The following is an 18,731-nucleotide window of genomic DNA, read 5'->3' on the forward strand; positions in this document are numbered from 1 at the left end:
GCTACAGTAACTTCGCCAGAGACAACTACTTAGACATATAGATATAAATCATGCAGAACGTTCCAATGCATGACTGTCAAGAAAGATTGTAAGGTCTTTTGACAAATAGTGGTTTAAAAAGTCACAAGCTAACTTAACACAGAAGAAATGAAGATAATTGAGGCGCCATTTGGGGTCACACCAGTGGAAACCTCTGAAGAACCTCTAGACAAGTTCTTGCAAGAACATTCAACTGTCAACTGAAATATACAAAGTACAAAACTATACAAGTTCCTCAAAAACACAGTTGGGACATTTTTGGCAGAGGCACCTTACAAAATGTCTCTAGAGGTTCTCTCGAGGGTTCAGCCAGTTTGGAGATCCTGAGGAACCCAAAATAGTCCCTAAAGTATCTTTAAATTTTACAGTGGTTGCTGTTGAATTCAATATGGTAAGCCAGGTTATGGAAACAACCCAATCGAAAGAAAGAAATGATAATAAAAAGACCCCGATAATCTGTTTCTCTTCTCAAATGGATTTCCCAAGATAATTTTCTGGAATCAAAATTCCGATTAGATAATGATTATTTCAAGACCAAACGATTTACTCTTCCTTACTATGTTTTGTTAGCTATTGTTTCATTAATCTCTGTTTTTTTATCCAAGAAAATGATATGCCTAAACTCTATCCATACCTGTATGAAGGGAAAGCTGGCAGGAGGAGAGACTTGAAGAGAGTAAAAGAGCCCAAGGTAAGAGATGGGGGTCAACTGGGTGTCTTATATACTCTGGCTTACCCTATGTCTATTTCAGGATAGACCGGGTCATAATGCAACACGCAGGAGAATGAAGAATTGTATGTGTGTCTCTGTGTGTGTGTGTGTTTGAGAGAGATCACTTTCTTGGTAGCCTAACGAATCAAATGCTACTATTAATAATCGGGTCTCATTTGACTTCTTGTGTCCTCTCAGTAAATCACTGTCCACTTCTCTCTCGTCAGTTTATAAAGCTCTGTTCTAAACCCTAGTGAAGTGCCTTGCTGTCGACTGCCCTGACTGAAATGAAACCAAGTGACTGATTTGAAAATTGAAATGCTCCTCCTTTACTATACACAGCAACTCTACATGCCACAGGAGACTCGATTTTCTTCTCAGTAGATTCAAATTGACTCACAATTGATTCCAATGGAGCTCAATAGTGAGCGAGCGCCCACTTATCCAGCAAACTTGGCTCCGTTTTTGTATGTCAAAAAATCTTTCCATCAACACTTCTGGAAATTGAACCAAACCAAACATGCATTTTTCAAAGGCAGATCGTACATCCAGTGGCACCATTGGTCTCTACGATCAACTGTACTCTCAATGCTTTTGAGAAACACAGACCAGATTAAAGGGGTCATGAACTGGCTTTTTAATTTTTTTATATTGTTGTCTGAGGTCAACTAATGATGTTCGCTTGGTTTTTACATTAAAAAATATCAAAAGGAATAAGTAATAGGCTATTTTCTATCCAACTTTTGAGCCTAGCTCAAAAATGGTCGGTTTTCATGGGCGTCTCGCATTGAAGACTTGGAAGTAAACGCCCACTGCTGTGAGTGGATAACGGTTTTGCATATTATAATGAGTTTCAGGGCAGTCGATTTTAAGTATAAAATACAATATGAAGTCATGTTCACAAGTTTAGAATGAAAATTCGATCTGCAAGCAATTTGTCTGTTCAGACCAAGCGTGCCGTCCAAGCCCTGAAAAGTGAAGCCAAAACGTCTCGCCCCCCGGTGGCTGGTCCTAGTATAGGTCATAAACCCCACCTCCCTGTGTTATTCAACGGTACATGACACCAACTAAACAATTAAATTACACTTCAAACATATTTTTTTTCCCAAAGGTGGTTTCAGTCATTTGATGTCGTTTTTAATCGCGCTGATGTAATGTCTGTTATTAAAATAAGTTTGTTTTAAGTTTGTAGTAAGTTAGTTACATGATGCTATAAAAACGGTGGTGTAACGTCATGATTGACAGGTTCTCTGTCACTGAAGCACCAACAGATTTTTTTTTCGGGATCTTCGGAGGACTGAGGAGATTGTCTTTACTTTATTTTAACAAGGCTCTTGTCGTACTGCAGGCCACTTAAAGGGTTAGTTCACCCAAAAATGAAAATTAAGTAATTAATTACTCATGCTTACTCATGGTGTACCAACCCCGTAAGACCTTCGTTCATCTTCGGAACACAAATGAAGATATTTTTGATTACATTTGAGAGCTGGATCACTGCTACATAGGCTGCCTAAGGGATCGAAACTTGACGGCCCAGAAAGTCACTGCAGAAAATGTTTAAATATTCCATGTGACAACAGTGGCTCAACTATAAGTTTATCAAGCGACGTGAATACTTTTTGTGCGAAAAACAAAACAAAAATAACGACTTTATTCGACTATTCCTTGTCTTCCTTGTAGACGATAGTTCAAGAGATTTCCATGACGCCTACGCGAGAATTGCAATCTTCTTCAACTCTACCTCAGTTCAGTTCTCGCACATGCGAGATTTTCAAATTTTCGAATTTTCATTTTTGGGTGAACTAACTCTTTAAAATAAGTGGAGGGAGAGAGCATTCTGCGAGAGTAAGGGCTGGGCGTTGATTTCGCGGCTTTATTTCCTGCTCACTACTGTGCAGGTCTGGTCCCAAGATTACCACTGCGCAGACTCAAGTCCCAAGATGCACCATATCGGGACATTGCCGGCTTCAGTTCTCACCAAGTGGGTAATCCATCAGCCGGAAACTGATGCCTCGTGGGAGCCGCCATTTTAGCAGAACTTCACCTGCTGTTAGCATCCCCTTGACTCCCATTCATTTTGGCGTCACTTTGACAGCGCATAACTATACATCTGAGGCGTCCAAAGACTTAATTTGTCCATTATTTATTTCTAAAGAAACACAACAATGTACAGTATAAAAGGCTCCATTACTTGTCATTGTATCTTACGTTACGGCCCCGTAGAAGCTGTTTTTGTACAGGTTAACGATTGTGTCATAACCATGCAACTTTCTCACAATAGAGACATTACCGTATAGACAGGAGGAGAAGCTCGAAGCCAATCTTTTACTGTCTATGAGGCAATTGGGGGGACATGGAGGCACAAAGTCAAGGTAGAAGCCCATAGAGAGAGTCCATAAAAGCAAAGGGACAAAACATTTCAACAACGTTTTTGAGGGATTAGGTGAATCAGATTGTCTTGGCACAGCTTCTAGAAGATTTACAACCGTCAGACTGTCAACACGTTCACTTTGATCCTGCGCAGTCGCTCAAACATCAGGCAGGAAGTGCAATAATCGGACATCAGTCTTCTCCGTTGAAATCAATGGGGTCGCTGTGTCCATTTCTTTTACTGTCTACGGTTCTCACCAATGGAAGACAGTGAAGGGGCGTCGTCCATCTTCAGATCTGCGAGAATGGCTACGTCTTTGGAATTGCCGTCAATCAAGAAAGATTCTTTTTGCTCTTAGAATGCCGTAGAATGCTTTAGAATGTTTCAAATGCGTAACGTCACGTCACGCACTACATCTCAGTGACATCAGAGTTCTAGTGTGACATGAAGTGACTTTCAACTGAATTTTTATCAAGTAGGGAGTTACGTATTCAGACTCTAATGGAACATGCCGTCAATCATATTTCCAGGCGCTTGTCGTCGCCATTCAAGCCCTGGTGTTAAATTATCTATGTCCGATATATTTACGGTGATTGAGCCATGTGCCCCCACCGAAAAAAAGACCCAGGATGGGTTTCACTCATACTTAACGCATACTTGACGCATACTTAAGACGCCTGGCGAAAGACAGGGAGAACTTCTTTACACATGTTTACACACAACACAAGTGCATGGTGGGTATACATAGCCCTACGTGATCCCTGTAATGTGACACTGTATTAATAAGTGCAACTATATATCAAACCAGCTGGGTTTCAGATTTCCCTCGTCCTGTAAATCACTTTCTAAAGCTATTCTTACATTCCTCCGTCAGCTTCCTTTCCTCTTTGCAGATAAATCACCAATTTCACACTGCTTCTTATGGTTCTTTAGTATGTACTTGCACTTTAACCATATCTTCATCACTCCACTTCTCTTTTTTAGTGGGACTAAATGTTTTGGTTTTCCTCATGTTGGTGGCAGTCAAGATGACCATCTACAAACTCTATGATAGTGTCAGAGGGCTGTGGACAGTCTCTTTGTTGGTGTGAGCATGAGTTTAGTTGATTATTATTACATATATTTTAGTCACAGCGCAGCCTGTCATATCAAGATTAATGTGAATGACTGTAAGCGAGTCAACTCTCAGCAGTTTCTCTTTGGCACCTCGGAAAGTGGCACTCAATTCTGTCATCTCGGCTAGATGGGAAATACTTCCTACATAAACACTCACACACATATGCCAACGGCACAGTGATTTTCAGTCTTTCCCCATGCAGTCTGTATGTGTTCATTTATATGTTTTATTATATTTTACACTGGACATTGCTTCCATTGCATTCTAACTATTTAATACGGGGCATTCTGGTAGGAGCCCTGATGAATCTGTCTTCCTCTCAGGGATTCCCTTTTAACACAGCACTTCCCATCTGTCAGAAATCGAAATATTGTAGCTTGATCCTGCCCACATGACTAATAAAGGGTCTCTTGCTCTCTCTGTGTACTGTTTGACCCTCTGTTCTCTCACCGTGCAAGGGTGTTTCACTATTTCTACTGGTCCTATTACATTACCCTGCCTCAGCATTACGAAGACTGAAAGACAGAGAGACAGAAATAGAAAGAAAACAGATCCACAAATGGACTGTCTTTCTCTTAATAAATAAGGAGTGATGAGAGGCCAGAAAAGAGAGGATGAACATGTTGATTGGTCAGAAAAAACATGCTGATTTTCAACATGACATCATGACTTTTCAGCCTGGTCTCATTGTTAATACGTAGGTATTTTACGTTTTTGCAAAGATAAAAAACGTACTTTTTAGTACGTTTGGATAGGTGCTGAAACGTATAATATAGACGTATCTGCAACATTTAAACGTAACATTATTACGTTTTTACAGCTACAAAACGTAAACTATTTACGTATATTCTATATCATAAAGATATCTGTATAATTTCCCTTTTTACCATTTTATACATAAATGTAAGATCCCGTAACCCTAATCCCAAACCTAAACATACCCATTTTATACTTAATATAAAAAAAGGATAAAACGTAACGGACAGGTGTTGGGAAAGGGTAGTTTTAATAACAATATAACATTAAAATATATTTTGAGCCATCAATCCTACCCCTAAACCTAACGTTACCCATAACAATTCCTTAAAACTACGTAACAAACTACAATTATTAAGAAAAACATAACTAACAGACAAGTATAATCACAATAATTTATTTATTGCAAAAATGTCAAAACCGATACCAAAAGCCGTTCACATGATGAAGCGTTGCAGTCGCAGTCTTCTCTCTGTCTCTGGCAGTATTGTAATAGTTTTGTATGAAGTACAGAGCAGAAATTAAATAATGAAAATGTTAATCCGGCTTCGGTTCGCGCTTCTCCATTTCAAAATTCAAATGAACTAAACTAACCAACCGGCACAGTCCTTCATGTCGCAAACTGTGACGAAGCAGGGAAGAGCCAATGAACGTTTGATATCACTGCCGTAAAACATGACGTATCGCTTCTCAAGGGCGCAATTTTTGAATTTGAATTCATCAGCGCCGGGTTTGACATACGGTCGCTGCTGAGAATGGAGATATCACGACTGGATAAGAGGCTGAATTAGGAGTTGTTTCTTACAAACAACTATGGATTCTAAAAATTTGGATTACATCAAACTAATCAAATTGATGTCTTTTGTGATTTTTTGTTGTGTTTTATAGGAGAAAACGCTTTATGTGTCTCAAGGTAAATAAACTATTACAAAATGGTTGAACGAGTAGCTAACGTTAAAGACTGTATTTTTAAGGTTTTATTGTGTATTGTTTAACAACATGTAGGCGAAACGAGCAAAATGTTCATATTTATGAGTATTATATCAATATGCGACTGAAAACTTCATTAATAAGACAGTGGAATGCAACAGAGTCAAAACATAATGCTGCTACGATATTAATATGCATAAATTGTGATACGTACAATGTGTACGTCGGTGGATTTGTTCATACGTAAATAAATTACGTTTTTGTGCTGTCAATACGTAAATATTTTACGTTTTAGTACTGTAAATACGTCAGTATTATACGTTTCTGCGCATATAAAACGTAATTATATATACGTATGATAGAACGACACTTTACGTATAAATACATACGTATTCTCATGAGATCACGTTGGACTTTTGCGTAAACATATACGCCACTTTCGAGTCAGGTGGCGTGTTATCTCCACGCATTTTGTGCTATCCGCGTGTGTCCGCGTGTATGCGTGTATGTCTACGCCATTAACGTCCGCGTCATTCCGCGTGTCTGAACACGCAGTCAAATCTCCAGTCATAAATGCCATTAACCCCAGTGATGGTTAAGTTTAGGGATGGGGTTGAGGTAAGTCATATCTTTTTTTTACCTAGGATGGTAAGGGAACAGTCATAAATGCCTTTAACCCCAGTGACGGTTAGGTTTAGGGACGGGGTTGAGGTAAGTCATATATTTATATAACGTTAAGTCAACGGCGTTCATAAACACGCTGAAAGGCGATTATGCGTCTTGATAGCACGCCAAAAATGGAAATACGAATTGGCGTGTCATACACACGCTACTTCATGAGATCAGTCTGTGATTTTTCATTAATTTTCAATGTAAACATGCACTAGACTGACGTGTTGGATCTTTACACTTGCATCTTTTAAGCTTTTGCACTAAGGGCGTGTGTCCACCAAAGCGTTTTTAGCCAGCTTTTAGCCAGCGTTTTTCGGCAGCGCAACGTTACCTATCAAGGCTACGGAACATCGACATTACGAATGTTGTATATGGGAACTACTCTCCTACTCCACTTCTGCTGAAATCTTATAGGTGGAGCCGGCGTCTTCGGACCAGGACACCCCTGCGGACCTCCAGGACGAGCTTTTCCGCATCCTATTTAAGGCCGTCGAGGAACTGGACCTCTCTTAGAAGGCCCCGGATGAGCCCTCCAAGAGCAAGCTCAACACGTGGGTCCTTCAATCGAGCCGCCGCCAGGCCGCTTCGAAGAGAGGAACCCCGTTCTTTCCTGACGTGCACAAACACGTCGTGAAATCGTGGGCGTCCCCACAATCGGTGCGCACCCTCACTTCCACCCAGGCCATGTTTGCCCCCGTGGACCAGGCGGGGGACCATGGTCACCTCCGCAAACCCCCCGCCGAGGAGACCGCACCTCTGCCCATCGGCTCCCGCCCTGAAATCGTACTGCAGCCTGCCGTCCAGGGCCTGCAGATTCGCGGCCCACCAGGCGAACAAGGCCTACAGAGTGGCAGGGGAGGCGGTATCTGCGCTGCACATCATGGCCGTGCTCCAGGTTATGCAGGCCACATCTGTCTACGCTGACGCCATTCAAGATCTTCGCTTAGCCATGGACCTCACGCTCTTGGCCACGAAGCGCCCTTCCATGGGGTTCTTGGTGGTTCTCCAAAGACACCTGTGGCTCACGAACGAGACATTATGCTCGCAGCCGTGTTCGCCACTTATTTTAGCGTTTGTTCGATTCTGATGAATGTTGACGCAGCATCTGCTTTAATACTGCAACGTGTTCAGTATTTGCATATTTGCGTCAATTGGCCAGCTTGGCTGGCATTAGCCTATAAGATTTCAGCAAAAGTGGAGTAGGAGAGGAGCTCCCATATACGACATTCGTAATGTCGAAATTCCTTGCCTCTCAGGGAACCGAGGTTGTGAAAGCAACCGGAGACGTTTTTTTTTTTCAGTTGAGATGCTTACTAGTATCTCATTTCACTAGGGGTGTAACGATACACGTATTCGTATCGAACCGTTCGATATGATGCTTTCGGTTCGGTTTGTTTGACCATTTTTCCTTCCGAGCAAAATTTCGCTATTTCAAATGTAGGCGCAACCACACTCGAGATGCTGGCGCAACCATAACATTGCGCAACATCAAATGACAAATGTAATGTAAGGTACGAAGCTGAGCTACTCGTTATTGTGTGGTTGACGGACTGTTTATCAGTTTGGACCAATGCAGCACAAGTCGATCTTAATCAAGCAGCAGGGTTACTACACAGCGTGGAGACATCCAGTAAAGAAAGCATTTGAATTTGCTATTGAAGTAATATAATCGCTGCAAGACGAACCGAACCATGAATTTTGTGTTCCATTACACCCCTACATTTCACAGATAGTTTGTTTCTGTGTTGTTTCTAATACAATGTAAAGTATTTGCTCTGGCTCTTGTCACAGTTTGTGACATCTTTCCCTCACGGGTCAAAATGACCCTAAGCCCTAAAATTATATTTCATTTTCTTTGTCCAGAAAGCTTATTTTCTTTCATTTTGATAATATTTGTTTTCTATTTTACAGTACGATTGGCATTCAGGAAGTGGATGCATCAATTGGGCTTCAGTTCTCTCCGTTGAAATCAATGGGATCGCTGTGTCCATTTTTTTTTTACTACAAATGATATCTACATAATGGCGTAGTTTTGCGTTGGGATTACGTAATGATGTCATAGCGCAATGGCGTCATAATGTCATTTAGCAAATTTTAGCAACAAATCGACCTGCCTTTAGCAACTTCCACTGAGAATTAGTTGGCAACACTGCACACACACACTCACACATGTTCCCTGGAGCTGAAAGGAAACATCACAGCTGCCAATGACCTTGAACTTATTGTAGTGCTTATGTGCTCAACATATATGATTGCAATTTTGTAAGGTGCCTCTTGAATTAAAACTGCCAGGACATTTTTGGCATTCCCAGGTTCAAGGGATCTTAGAAGAACATTTGTAGAGTGATAGTAATACGTACAGAACAGTAAAGTATTGTAATAACTGGTAGCTATCAAATAAAACGTAGGTCTAACCAGAGCTAAATTATGCTAATAACACTTTAACTAAGCTAACTCCTAACATGAGATAAGAACACTCATGTGATGCCCAATACACCACACGACCCAGAGTGTTTCCACAGGTGGAGCATTTGTTTATTAAACAATAAGCAATAACACTGTCTATTCCACTTTTAATTCACAACACAGAGAAAACTACTCAGGCAAGTCTCTATTGCCTTACACATCTCTTTCCATGACGGTGAGAGACACATTTTTACATTAGGCAGTAATGAACCAAGAACATCTGATCTAACTTGAACATTAACACGCATAACTTTACTATAACAAAAACTTAAAGATCTTACTGTAATAACACATAAATCAACTCTCAATAAACAATTACCATAATGCACCCAGCTGCTGGCGCTGACTGCCAGGTCATTACAGTATATTGCAAGAGTCAGATCGGAATAGTCTGGACTAAATTTTGCTTTATTAAATATATTTGGACAATATCTTAAAAAAAATATATATATATAAATATTTATTATTTTATATTCGACTGTTGTATACTAGAGAACATCGTGAGGAATATAATCTATGTAAGATCGTTAAATCATTACTTTGCATATTGTCTGTTCTGTTTGCCGCCACCTAGCGGTCACTGATTATAACTGCAGCTCAATCCTTCACAAGCCTTTAATTTTGCTGTTTTTTAGGCTTGGAATAGTTCAGCCAAATATTAAATACAAATTCCACTCAACCTCATGTCATTTTAAACCCCCTTGCTGCTATTTATCATAGACTTAAATTGTATTTACGATCAAGTACAAAAGTATTTTTTCCCAAATAGGTAGTATGTTTTTTTTTTAACAAATTTATTTTGTTAAAACAATAGTGAACATAGTATTTAACACAGATAAACATTACAGTGGCCTTATCAAAATTCTGTTTGTTTGTTCACGCACTGTTAACATGGCTAAGAAAAGAATATTTAAGTATCATTATGGTTTTTATGACATAGGCGTACATTTTACCAGTTGTTACTAAATATTATCGACCAGTGGTTGATATCTCAAACATAATAATAGCGCGTTAAAATAATACGATCGGATTATGATTCATTACATAAATAGAACTGAATGTCATAGCTTTACTGAGTCATATAAACGTAGTATGAAACCTATGCATTTTCATTTTGCGTTAAAATTGAACATTATGTATTATGTACAACTGCATTATCATTTACATAACCATGACATCTATTCTAATGCCCAGGTGGCATACAATTATAGAACTGTAAAAGCAGGCTGTAGTTCACATGGACATTTAAATAAATCCTGTTTTCGGTGCTAAAGACTATACATTTTTTTTAACGATATTTGTGATATTTTTCTAATAAATAGACTGATGAGATGACCTGTTTATTCAGCTCTGTATGGAGAGGGATAAGGCTTTCACAGGCATGAGGAATGCGTCTGAGCGCAAACATATGATTTCTCTGCATGGAAAGATCTTGCAAAAACGAAAGTAAAAACAAAAACAACAACAATCTGCAGCACATCCACCCGCAGGTCCTGTCCAACAACAACAACCACACCTTCTTTCTGTTTCCAGCGTGACGATCGAGTCTGTCCCAAAAATACCCCTCAATACGCCCTTGTGGACTCGCGCTAAGGGCCCTATGCGTCTACATTACATGACGTCAGCAAAGTGTGGACTCTGAGGAAGTCCACAAGTCCGGAGTGTGCCATTTGGGACAGGGCCACACACACTGAAAATTTCAAAAACGTTTAGCCTTTTATGCTCAAACCAGAGTCAGAAAGATGGAGAGACAAAAGAAGAAGTGACAACATGTAGACAATATTTCTGAATGGTAATAGTTGAAGAATTTATGTAGGCCTAGCTTACCGGTATGTGTATCTTCTAGTCATGGTTCAATCCACATAACGAGAATGAATCAACAACATGGAGAAATTGTTATTAATATATAATTATAGTAATATATAACTCTTTTAAAAACAACTTAAGTCTTGGATTGGGGACAATTACACTTGTAACCATACATCCAATACTTAGGTTCATAATATACGTGTACTGTATGTATATATATATATATATATATATATATATATATATATATATATATATATATATATATATATATATATATATATATGAAGAGTTCAGATGCAAAAGCCTCTAAATGCCATTTGTAATTTTCTTCTTTAATGATGATTTTTATCAAACTTGTATATTTAAGTTCGGTAATTTCACTTAAATAACAATTAATAGGTAATTATCATTGCCATTTAAGTGAAATTACCGAACTTAAATATACAAGCTTGATAAAAATCATCATTAAAGAAGGAAATTTCAAATGGCATTTAGAGGCTTTTGCATCTGAACTCTTCATATATATATATATATATATATATATATATATATATATATATATATATATATATATATATATATATATAATAAAAAGCATATATATATATATATATATATATATATATATATATATATATATGCTTTTTATTATTATTATTATTTCTCTCGCTCTCTCTCTCTCTCTCTCTCTCTCTCTCTCTCTCTCTCTCTCTCTCTCTCTCTCTCTCTTTATGATTAAATTGTTTCTGAAATGTATCATATTGCTACTGAATTTATTAAATGTAGGCTATATAGTGTACCTTTATTGACTTTTGTATTTTAGGGAGCCTGCTAAGGGACAACAGATGGAAACTAGCACTCGTAGCTAACTCTGCCTTGTTAAACAGCATGTAATTTGTTGATGATTAATGAGCATTGTCCCTATCAAATAAAAGAACAAATAAACAAACAATATCCTATAGCTAGCCTATACTAGTATTACAGGTTTCTTTCTTTTTTCTTTTTTCTTTCTTTCTTTCTTTCTTTCTTTCTTTCTTTCTTTCTTTCTTTCTTTCTTTCTTTCTTTCTTTCTTTCTTTCTTTCTTTCTTTCTTTCTTGGTAAGTGGGCGTTACAAGGCGCGTTCTTATATAATGCACTTTGCACTGGTTGTGCTGACTTTTTATTTATTTATATTCTTCCGTGTTATTTAAAAAAAAGTTTGTTTTCACTTTAAACATTTCAAGCGCGTCTCATAGGCTACCTTTGAGATAGGCTACGTCGTGCTGTTTCTGAACCCACTGAAAACGCTTGAACTCATTATAATACTAAAGACTCTTTCAGTTCCCGTTGGATGTACGTGCAACTGTAAACCCGCCTCAGAAAACCACCAGCAGCTTCACTTCCACTTTACTGAGCAGTCTCTCTGTCTGCCTCTCTGTGAAGAGCTCTGAATCTACCGTCATGTCTCTCCCTCAACAGCTGCGCGATGAAAGGTGAGTGGAATCATGTCTTTATTACCATTTACTCATGAATATTCATGAAACCATAGAAGAGACACTTTCAGGGCGTAGTATTTGTGTACTACTCGGTTCATGGTAGCACTTTATTGTTACAGTCCTGTTCCCAATGTACGGCTACTAGCTACTTATTGTAGTAATTACAATAACTGGGTATCCCAGTTAAACCTAACCTTACCTCTTAAACTAACCAAACCTGCATGTTACATGTAACACCTCATATTACCCAGTACTTTCTCTAAGTACACTAGTGTAAGTGCACACACGCACAAACCCAGTTAATCTTGTACTTGCCTAGCTACTACTACACTATAATCTACTGTATTGCACCTTTGAGTATTCTATGAAACTACTAGTCTAGTGTAGTACACTAAAACTATACTAGTCCAGACTTGTCCACCGCATGCCTTACTGTATGATGTACAGAACTAATCACGAAAAAAATAAATAAATAGATGAACCTCCAAAGTGGGGTAAATGAACGTTTTCAGTATAAGCTAATTTGTTGCATAAATGTTAATTATTACCATCTCAAAAAGTATATGCGGACAACTTTAATATAATCTTAAATCATAAACAAATTTTACTTAATAATAATATAATAACAAAAACATGTAAGTGTCTCGACAAAGACTATATGAATTATAAGTTATTTAGTATGTGTGCACAAAAAAAAAAGATTACTGTATTCCAGTAATGTACCTTTGATTTAAAAAAAAACAGCAACAACAACATATTTTCTGTGATAATCAAAATGTTTGGAACATTTGTTCACCCTACAGTGATTTCGACCAGCTTCCAGACAACATTCCAGTCACTGCAACCATTGCTGATATCGAAGAGAAGAAAGGTTTCATTGTTTACTTTGTGAGTTCCCTGAACCCTGCGGTTAATCGTTCTTCTTCTCTACTTTTCTTCTATCATTTTTCTGCCTTATAGTCTACCTAACTGAACCTATGGCTTGTGTTTAACCAACAGTCCTACAAAGAAATAGTAGTTTAAAGATATCTCCAGTATAAAATGTCAATCTTACATTTTGTCCTAAGGGGATTCATTGTGGAATTATTTGCCTACATGTACATGTGTCAGACTGATGTCTTATGCCATTGTATTGCATCTCAATGTTGTTGTTTGATGATCACGCTACCACACACCTAGTTTGTTCTTTATCATCTTCCTGCAGATGTTCGTGATTGAGGTGAAGACCAAAGGCAACAGTAAGTACCTGATCTACAGAAGGTATCGACAGTTCTTCGCTCTGCACCAAAGTTTGGAGCTGAAGTACTCATCTGAAGCCCAGACGGGATACTACACCTGCCAACTACCTGTCCTGCCAGGTCTGTGACTAAGCAGCTGCACAGCCTCCACTAAATAACAGTGTGATAGAGATCTGAGGAAATCTAGTTTCACTAGCACATGCCCACATACATACTGAAGCCATTTTCACTTCTGTTCTATACTACTGTAAGTGCTTAGTCCCATTCAGAGTGACAGACACATTCGATAACCGAATTCAACACCCGAAAAGCTCCACTTGTCAATTTCTTTGTGCAGTGTGTACAGAACTAAATTGAAAGACAAGTTAGTAATATGTATTGGTTAATTTCCATAGTCCATAAAAGTTCTTGCTTGAAGGGGTCATATGAAGCTATTTTAAATGTTTATTTGGTCTAATAGAGCAGGGTTACATGCTTTAATGGTTCAAAAACATAATTTTTCACATACTGTACATTATTACAGCTCCTCTATTCCAAGTCTGTCTGAAACGCTGTTTTCTACAAAGGCCCTCCTTCTGAAAAGCTCAGAGCACTCTGATTGTCAAGCTGATCCAGTGCATTGTGATCAGCCAAACACCTCAAGTGTGTGTTGGAAATGTAACGCCCCTTACTATTAGCACGCCCTTCAGCTTCCAAGGCTTTAAGTCCCATGTAGTCAATAATTTTATCCCTTAAAACTCAACTTTGATCACCATTATTCCCTTAATTAAGACGGACTAAGTTTAATATGAAAAAACAGTGGAGTATCCCTTTAAACGTTTTTTCCTTTAAAAAAATTATTCCTGCCTTAAATAGCTTTAATGTAACTCTACACACCTCCACTCACTCACACCAGAGATCCACTCACTGAAGATCACACCTGGATGTGATTGGTTACAAGGTAGTTTGTGACTACCTGATTCCCAACAAAGGGAATCCAAACACAGACTATGTTTACATGCAGCCAATAACCCGTTCAAAACCGGGATATTAGCAATAACCCGGTCGCGAACGGCCATGTAAACACTGGCAAAAACCCGAATATGCTCATATCCCGGATTTTAAAAACCGGGATATTATACCTGGGGTACACCTTTTCTAACCCGAATTTTTGGTCATTTAAACACGTATCGGCATATTCCCATTTGTGTTCTGTGCATGTTCTAATTGTTTTGTTTAAACAACAGTTTAGACAAACTCTGTGAACTCTGAACTCTGTGTTGAAAACATTGTCATGTTTTCTACAAAGCCCCTCTTTCTGAAAAGCCCAGCGCGCTCTGATTGGCAAGCTGACCCAGTGCATTGTGATCAGCCAAACACCTCAAGTGTGTGTTGGAAATGTAACGCCCCTTACTATTAGCACGACCTTCAGCTTCCAAGGCTTTAAAGTCAATAATTTTATCCCTTAAAACTCAACTTTGATCACCAAAATTACATATTTAAAGGATACTCCACCGTTTTTTTTTCATATTAAACTATGTTATTCCCTTAACTAAAACGAGTTGATACATACCGATCTCGTCAATCACTCTGGCGCGCGAGACACTTTGATAGCACTTAACTTAGCCCAGTTCATTCAATAGGATCCAAGCAGAGAAGCGACCCAACACCTCCACGTTTTCCATATTTAAATACAGTTACGCGAGTAGTGTAACTCAACCAAGAGTGGTGACACCAAATAAAAAGTTGCGTTTTTCTAAGCGTGTAAAGTGGATAACTATAATGTATGGCAGAATACCGCAGCAAGTGCTTGGGAGCACTTCGACTCGGCGCAGTTATATCATCACTCGTGAAAAGTCCTCTCCCTCTCTCAGGGCCGTTTCACACCTACCTTGTTCGGGCCGGACTTTCGGACTTTTCAGTTTGATACGAATCAAAATAATAGGTGTGAAACCTCCCCAACAAAACAAATGAAATTTGGTCCGACGAAAAGAGGTAGTCTCGGTCTGGATCAAACTGAACAAAGGTTTGGTTCGTTTCTAGTTTGAAAGCATTTATGTATGGTTCGGACTTTCAGACCTTTTACAGGAAGTTCTGGTGGTTTCCCAAAAAGCCGAAAAACAGAAGGTGGCAGGAGAAATGAGCCGTGTTGCACATTGGGAGATGAGGAGACAATGTTTTTAATTTAAGTATTGTCTGATGGCATAATAAGAAGTCAACTTACAGTCTTCTCCTCCTTTCCTGCCGGCAACCATAAAATATTCGGAAGACTAGGACGTTCATTTGGCGAATTTGAAATAGCCTTGTGTATAGTTGGTGCTGCAGGTAATTATGACATGAAAATAACAATATAGTTGCAACGATATGCATCTGTTCGTTCATGTTGTCAAAGTCACCTGCCGAATTGACAACATGCTGGCGTCAGACGCACGTCCATTTACTAAACCAATCAGTGTCAAGATGCAGCCCACATAGATGATGACGTCAGGACGCAAGTATGTCACGTAAAGTTCTTTAGTGCGCTCGCATTATTGCAGTGTGAAACCAAACCAAAACTTTCTTAAAGTATAAAATGTATCAAAACATGAACTTTGGTTCGGACCTTGGACCTACAATATAGTTATCCACTTTACACACTGCCGGTGGGCTTTAGAAAAGCACGTTTTATTTTGTGTCACTATTCTTGGTCGAGTTACACTACTTGTGTAACTGTATTTAAAATGTGGAGGTGTTTGGTCACTTCTCTGCTTGGTGGTAAACAACAGGACTGTTGCAGGATTGTTGGCTGTCCTGGACCAGGATTGGAAACTCTTGGGCTAGAGGAAGGAACCTAGCCTGGATGCCAGCCCGAACTCCGCCCACAACATTTTTTGGTCGGGAAGTTCGGTCTGGACTCGATCCATTGAGGAGAAATTATGATCAGTCAAATAATGAACGGGCCAATCAAATTGCCAGGGCGGGCTTTAGACTATGATTGACAGAAGATCTGCAAGGACGTAATCGTCACGTTATCAAAGAGCGCTAACTGGTTTCCCTCAGCGATGACTGCAGCTGGAGAATTGAGATGTATAGATTCCGCTGTTGCGTCTGTTGTAAAATAAATCGACAGCGCATTCATTTTAACAGACAAACAGAGAACTGCAATCAAGGCATTTGTCGATTGGAAAGATATTTTTTGCGTCCTTCCTACATGATTTGGGAAAAGTGTAACTTATCAGCTGGCTCTGACGGTCGCTAAGAAGATGGGACGTAATGAAAAGCCTGTGGTCGTTGTGGTTTCTCCTTTGGTCGCACTCATGGAGAAGTAAGTAAAGAAGCAACACTCGTTATTTTACTTCAAAAGTAAGTAAGTTCTGTAGTTGAAAACGGCGCTATGCAAAGTAGTTGACTCACTGCGTTGCTCTGATTGGTTGTACGTTTACCGACTATCCAATTGAGTGCAGAGTTTTTTTTTCCTGGTTCGGTTAAGATACGCCTCATAATCAAAGCCTAACGGAGCGGTTTCAGACTCATATTCTCAATAGAATATATGTATGATGAAGTCAGGCTAGAAGGAACCAGTTGTAGGGTTGGAAGAAAGATCTCAAAACATCGGATCATGGATCATTCCTTGTGGTTGCCCTTTGGCCTAACCACTACCTCACTTCCCCAATTCTCTCCAATGCAAAAAGTTCAAAGATCACTCGTTATGTGACTTTGTCCTTTGAATACTTGAAGTGTTTCCCACAAAGTTACTGATTAACCAGAACTCTGATTGGGAGGGGGAACAGCAAAGACAGAAGAAAGGGATATCATTGCATTGTTAGGAAAATGAGATGGGTAGCATCCTTTTGACGGTCCCCATATCCTTCTGCTTTATTCATCCTCACAGAAAGAAAAACTGAGGTTTTCAAACTTGTTTGAATTGGTTTGAAAGGTCACAAATGTCTGAAACCACTTGGGAAATGATAGAACCCAACGTCATGATCGGTCATTATTTTAAAACGGAACTGTGTGATTAAAACCAGTACTTGATTCAACACCAACCCAACAGAAGAAGTAGTAACGTCATCTGCATCATCGTAGTAGTGTTATCTACTCTAGTTTCAATCTAGTCTCTAATGTCTTTAACTTCTTCTCTGATCCCTTTTTAATCGGCCTTATGTCTCAGCACTCTTGCTGTCTCTCGCTCTCTCTCTCTCTTTGTTTCAGGTTCGTTTTCCCTGTCTGTCCCTTTCTCTGTCTTTGACCAAACAAATATGCATATAATTGAATTGAGCAGGAAGGAGAGGTCGTTCTTTGGCACTGTTTCATTAAGGTCATCTAAAAGTCTGTGAGCCGACAGGCTTCACTGTCCGTCCTTGAATTTCCACCGAAGCTTCTTCAAAGCTCACTACCAGCTAAACCTGAACCCAGTGGAGTCATATTAATCAAGCCCAATTATATTAAAATTAGCCCTGGATGTTACTGTCTTTATGACTTTTGATTGCGCGAGTCAATGAGTAATATGATTATGTTATGCAAAGTAAAGATAACTGGAAAGTTTAAATGAGGACATTAGCAGTGTCTTGCTCTGATATGGTATAAAGGGACGTCTCTTTGCTTGCACTCAGATCTTATTGATGCTTATTTAACAAGTATAATAAAGAAGTGTATTAGAAAAGACAAGACAGCTTGTGAGACCGCAATGAGAATTAGAAGGAGATTTATTTAGGATGAAAGGGAATTATTGCATAGCCATTAAAATGGTATTAAAATTTAATTTAAACTAGCTTGTATGAATGGATCCACTTTCATTTTTCTTCCCTCCTAATCAGATCCATAAAGTGTGTTTGAAGATGACCCTCTGGTGCTACTCGCAGACCTCGCAACATTGTCCAACACGCACATTATTAACATTTCCATTGGGTGAAATCAAAAATAGAAATGAGAAAGTAATTTAGCGTATTATTTGGGGCGCACATTACGTTAAGTGCCAATTAGCTTTAGCAGTTAAGAGATACAGATGCACCCTTTGGCTAGCTTTTGATTGTTTATTTACAAACTAATTTGTTTTGAGATTTAAATACTTATTCATTCCGCTTGTTTGTTTCACCTCAGGTAAGGTATTTATGGGAAACAAAAAGGAGATTGCAGAAAGCAGAATCCCAGAGCTCAACAATTACATGAAGGTGAGTCAGTCTT

The 18,731-nt window shown here is 38.9% G+C and overlaps 2 protein-coding genes across 2 annotated transcripts in view; one reads left to right on the forward strand and one right to left on the reverse strand.

Moving 5' to 3' along the window:
* The window catches only part of pvalb7 (parvalbumin 7), a 41,207-nt gene that overhangs the window by 6,314 nt on the left and 16,162 nt on the right, over positions 1–18,731 (reverse strand). The gene's annotated exons all lie outside the window — the stretch shown is intronic.
* The window catches only part of ncf4 (neutrophil cytosolic factor 4), a 31,814-nt gene continuing 25,230 nt past the window's right edge, over positions 12,148–18,731 (forward strand). Inside the window, exons 1-4 of the mRNA XM_039695118.2 lie at positions 12,148–12,348; positions 13,155–13,239; positions 13,556–13,709; positions 18,648–18,718. Coding sequence (XP_039551052.2) covers positions 12,317–12,348; positions 13,155–13,239; positions 13,556–13,709; positions 18,648–18,718 — 342 coding nt within the window. The 5' untranslated portion in view covers positions 12,148–12,316. The remainder of the gene's footprint in view (positions 12,349–13,154; positions 13,240–13,555; positions 13,710–18,647; positions 18,719–18,731) is intronic.

This window comes from Pimephales promelas, chromosome 2 (assembly GCF_988280905.1).
Source record: "Pimephales promelas chromosome 2, fPimPro1.hap1.1, whole genome shotgun sequence".
In the NCBI taxonomy this organism is placed as follows: Eukaryota; Metazoa; Chordata; class Actinopteri; order Cypriniformes; family Leuciscidae; genus Pimephales; species Pimephales promelas.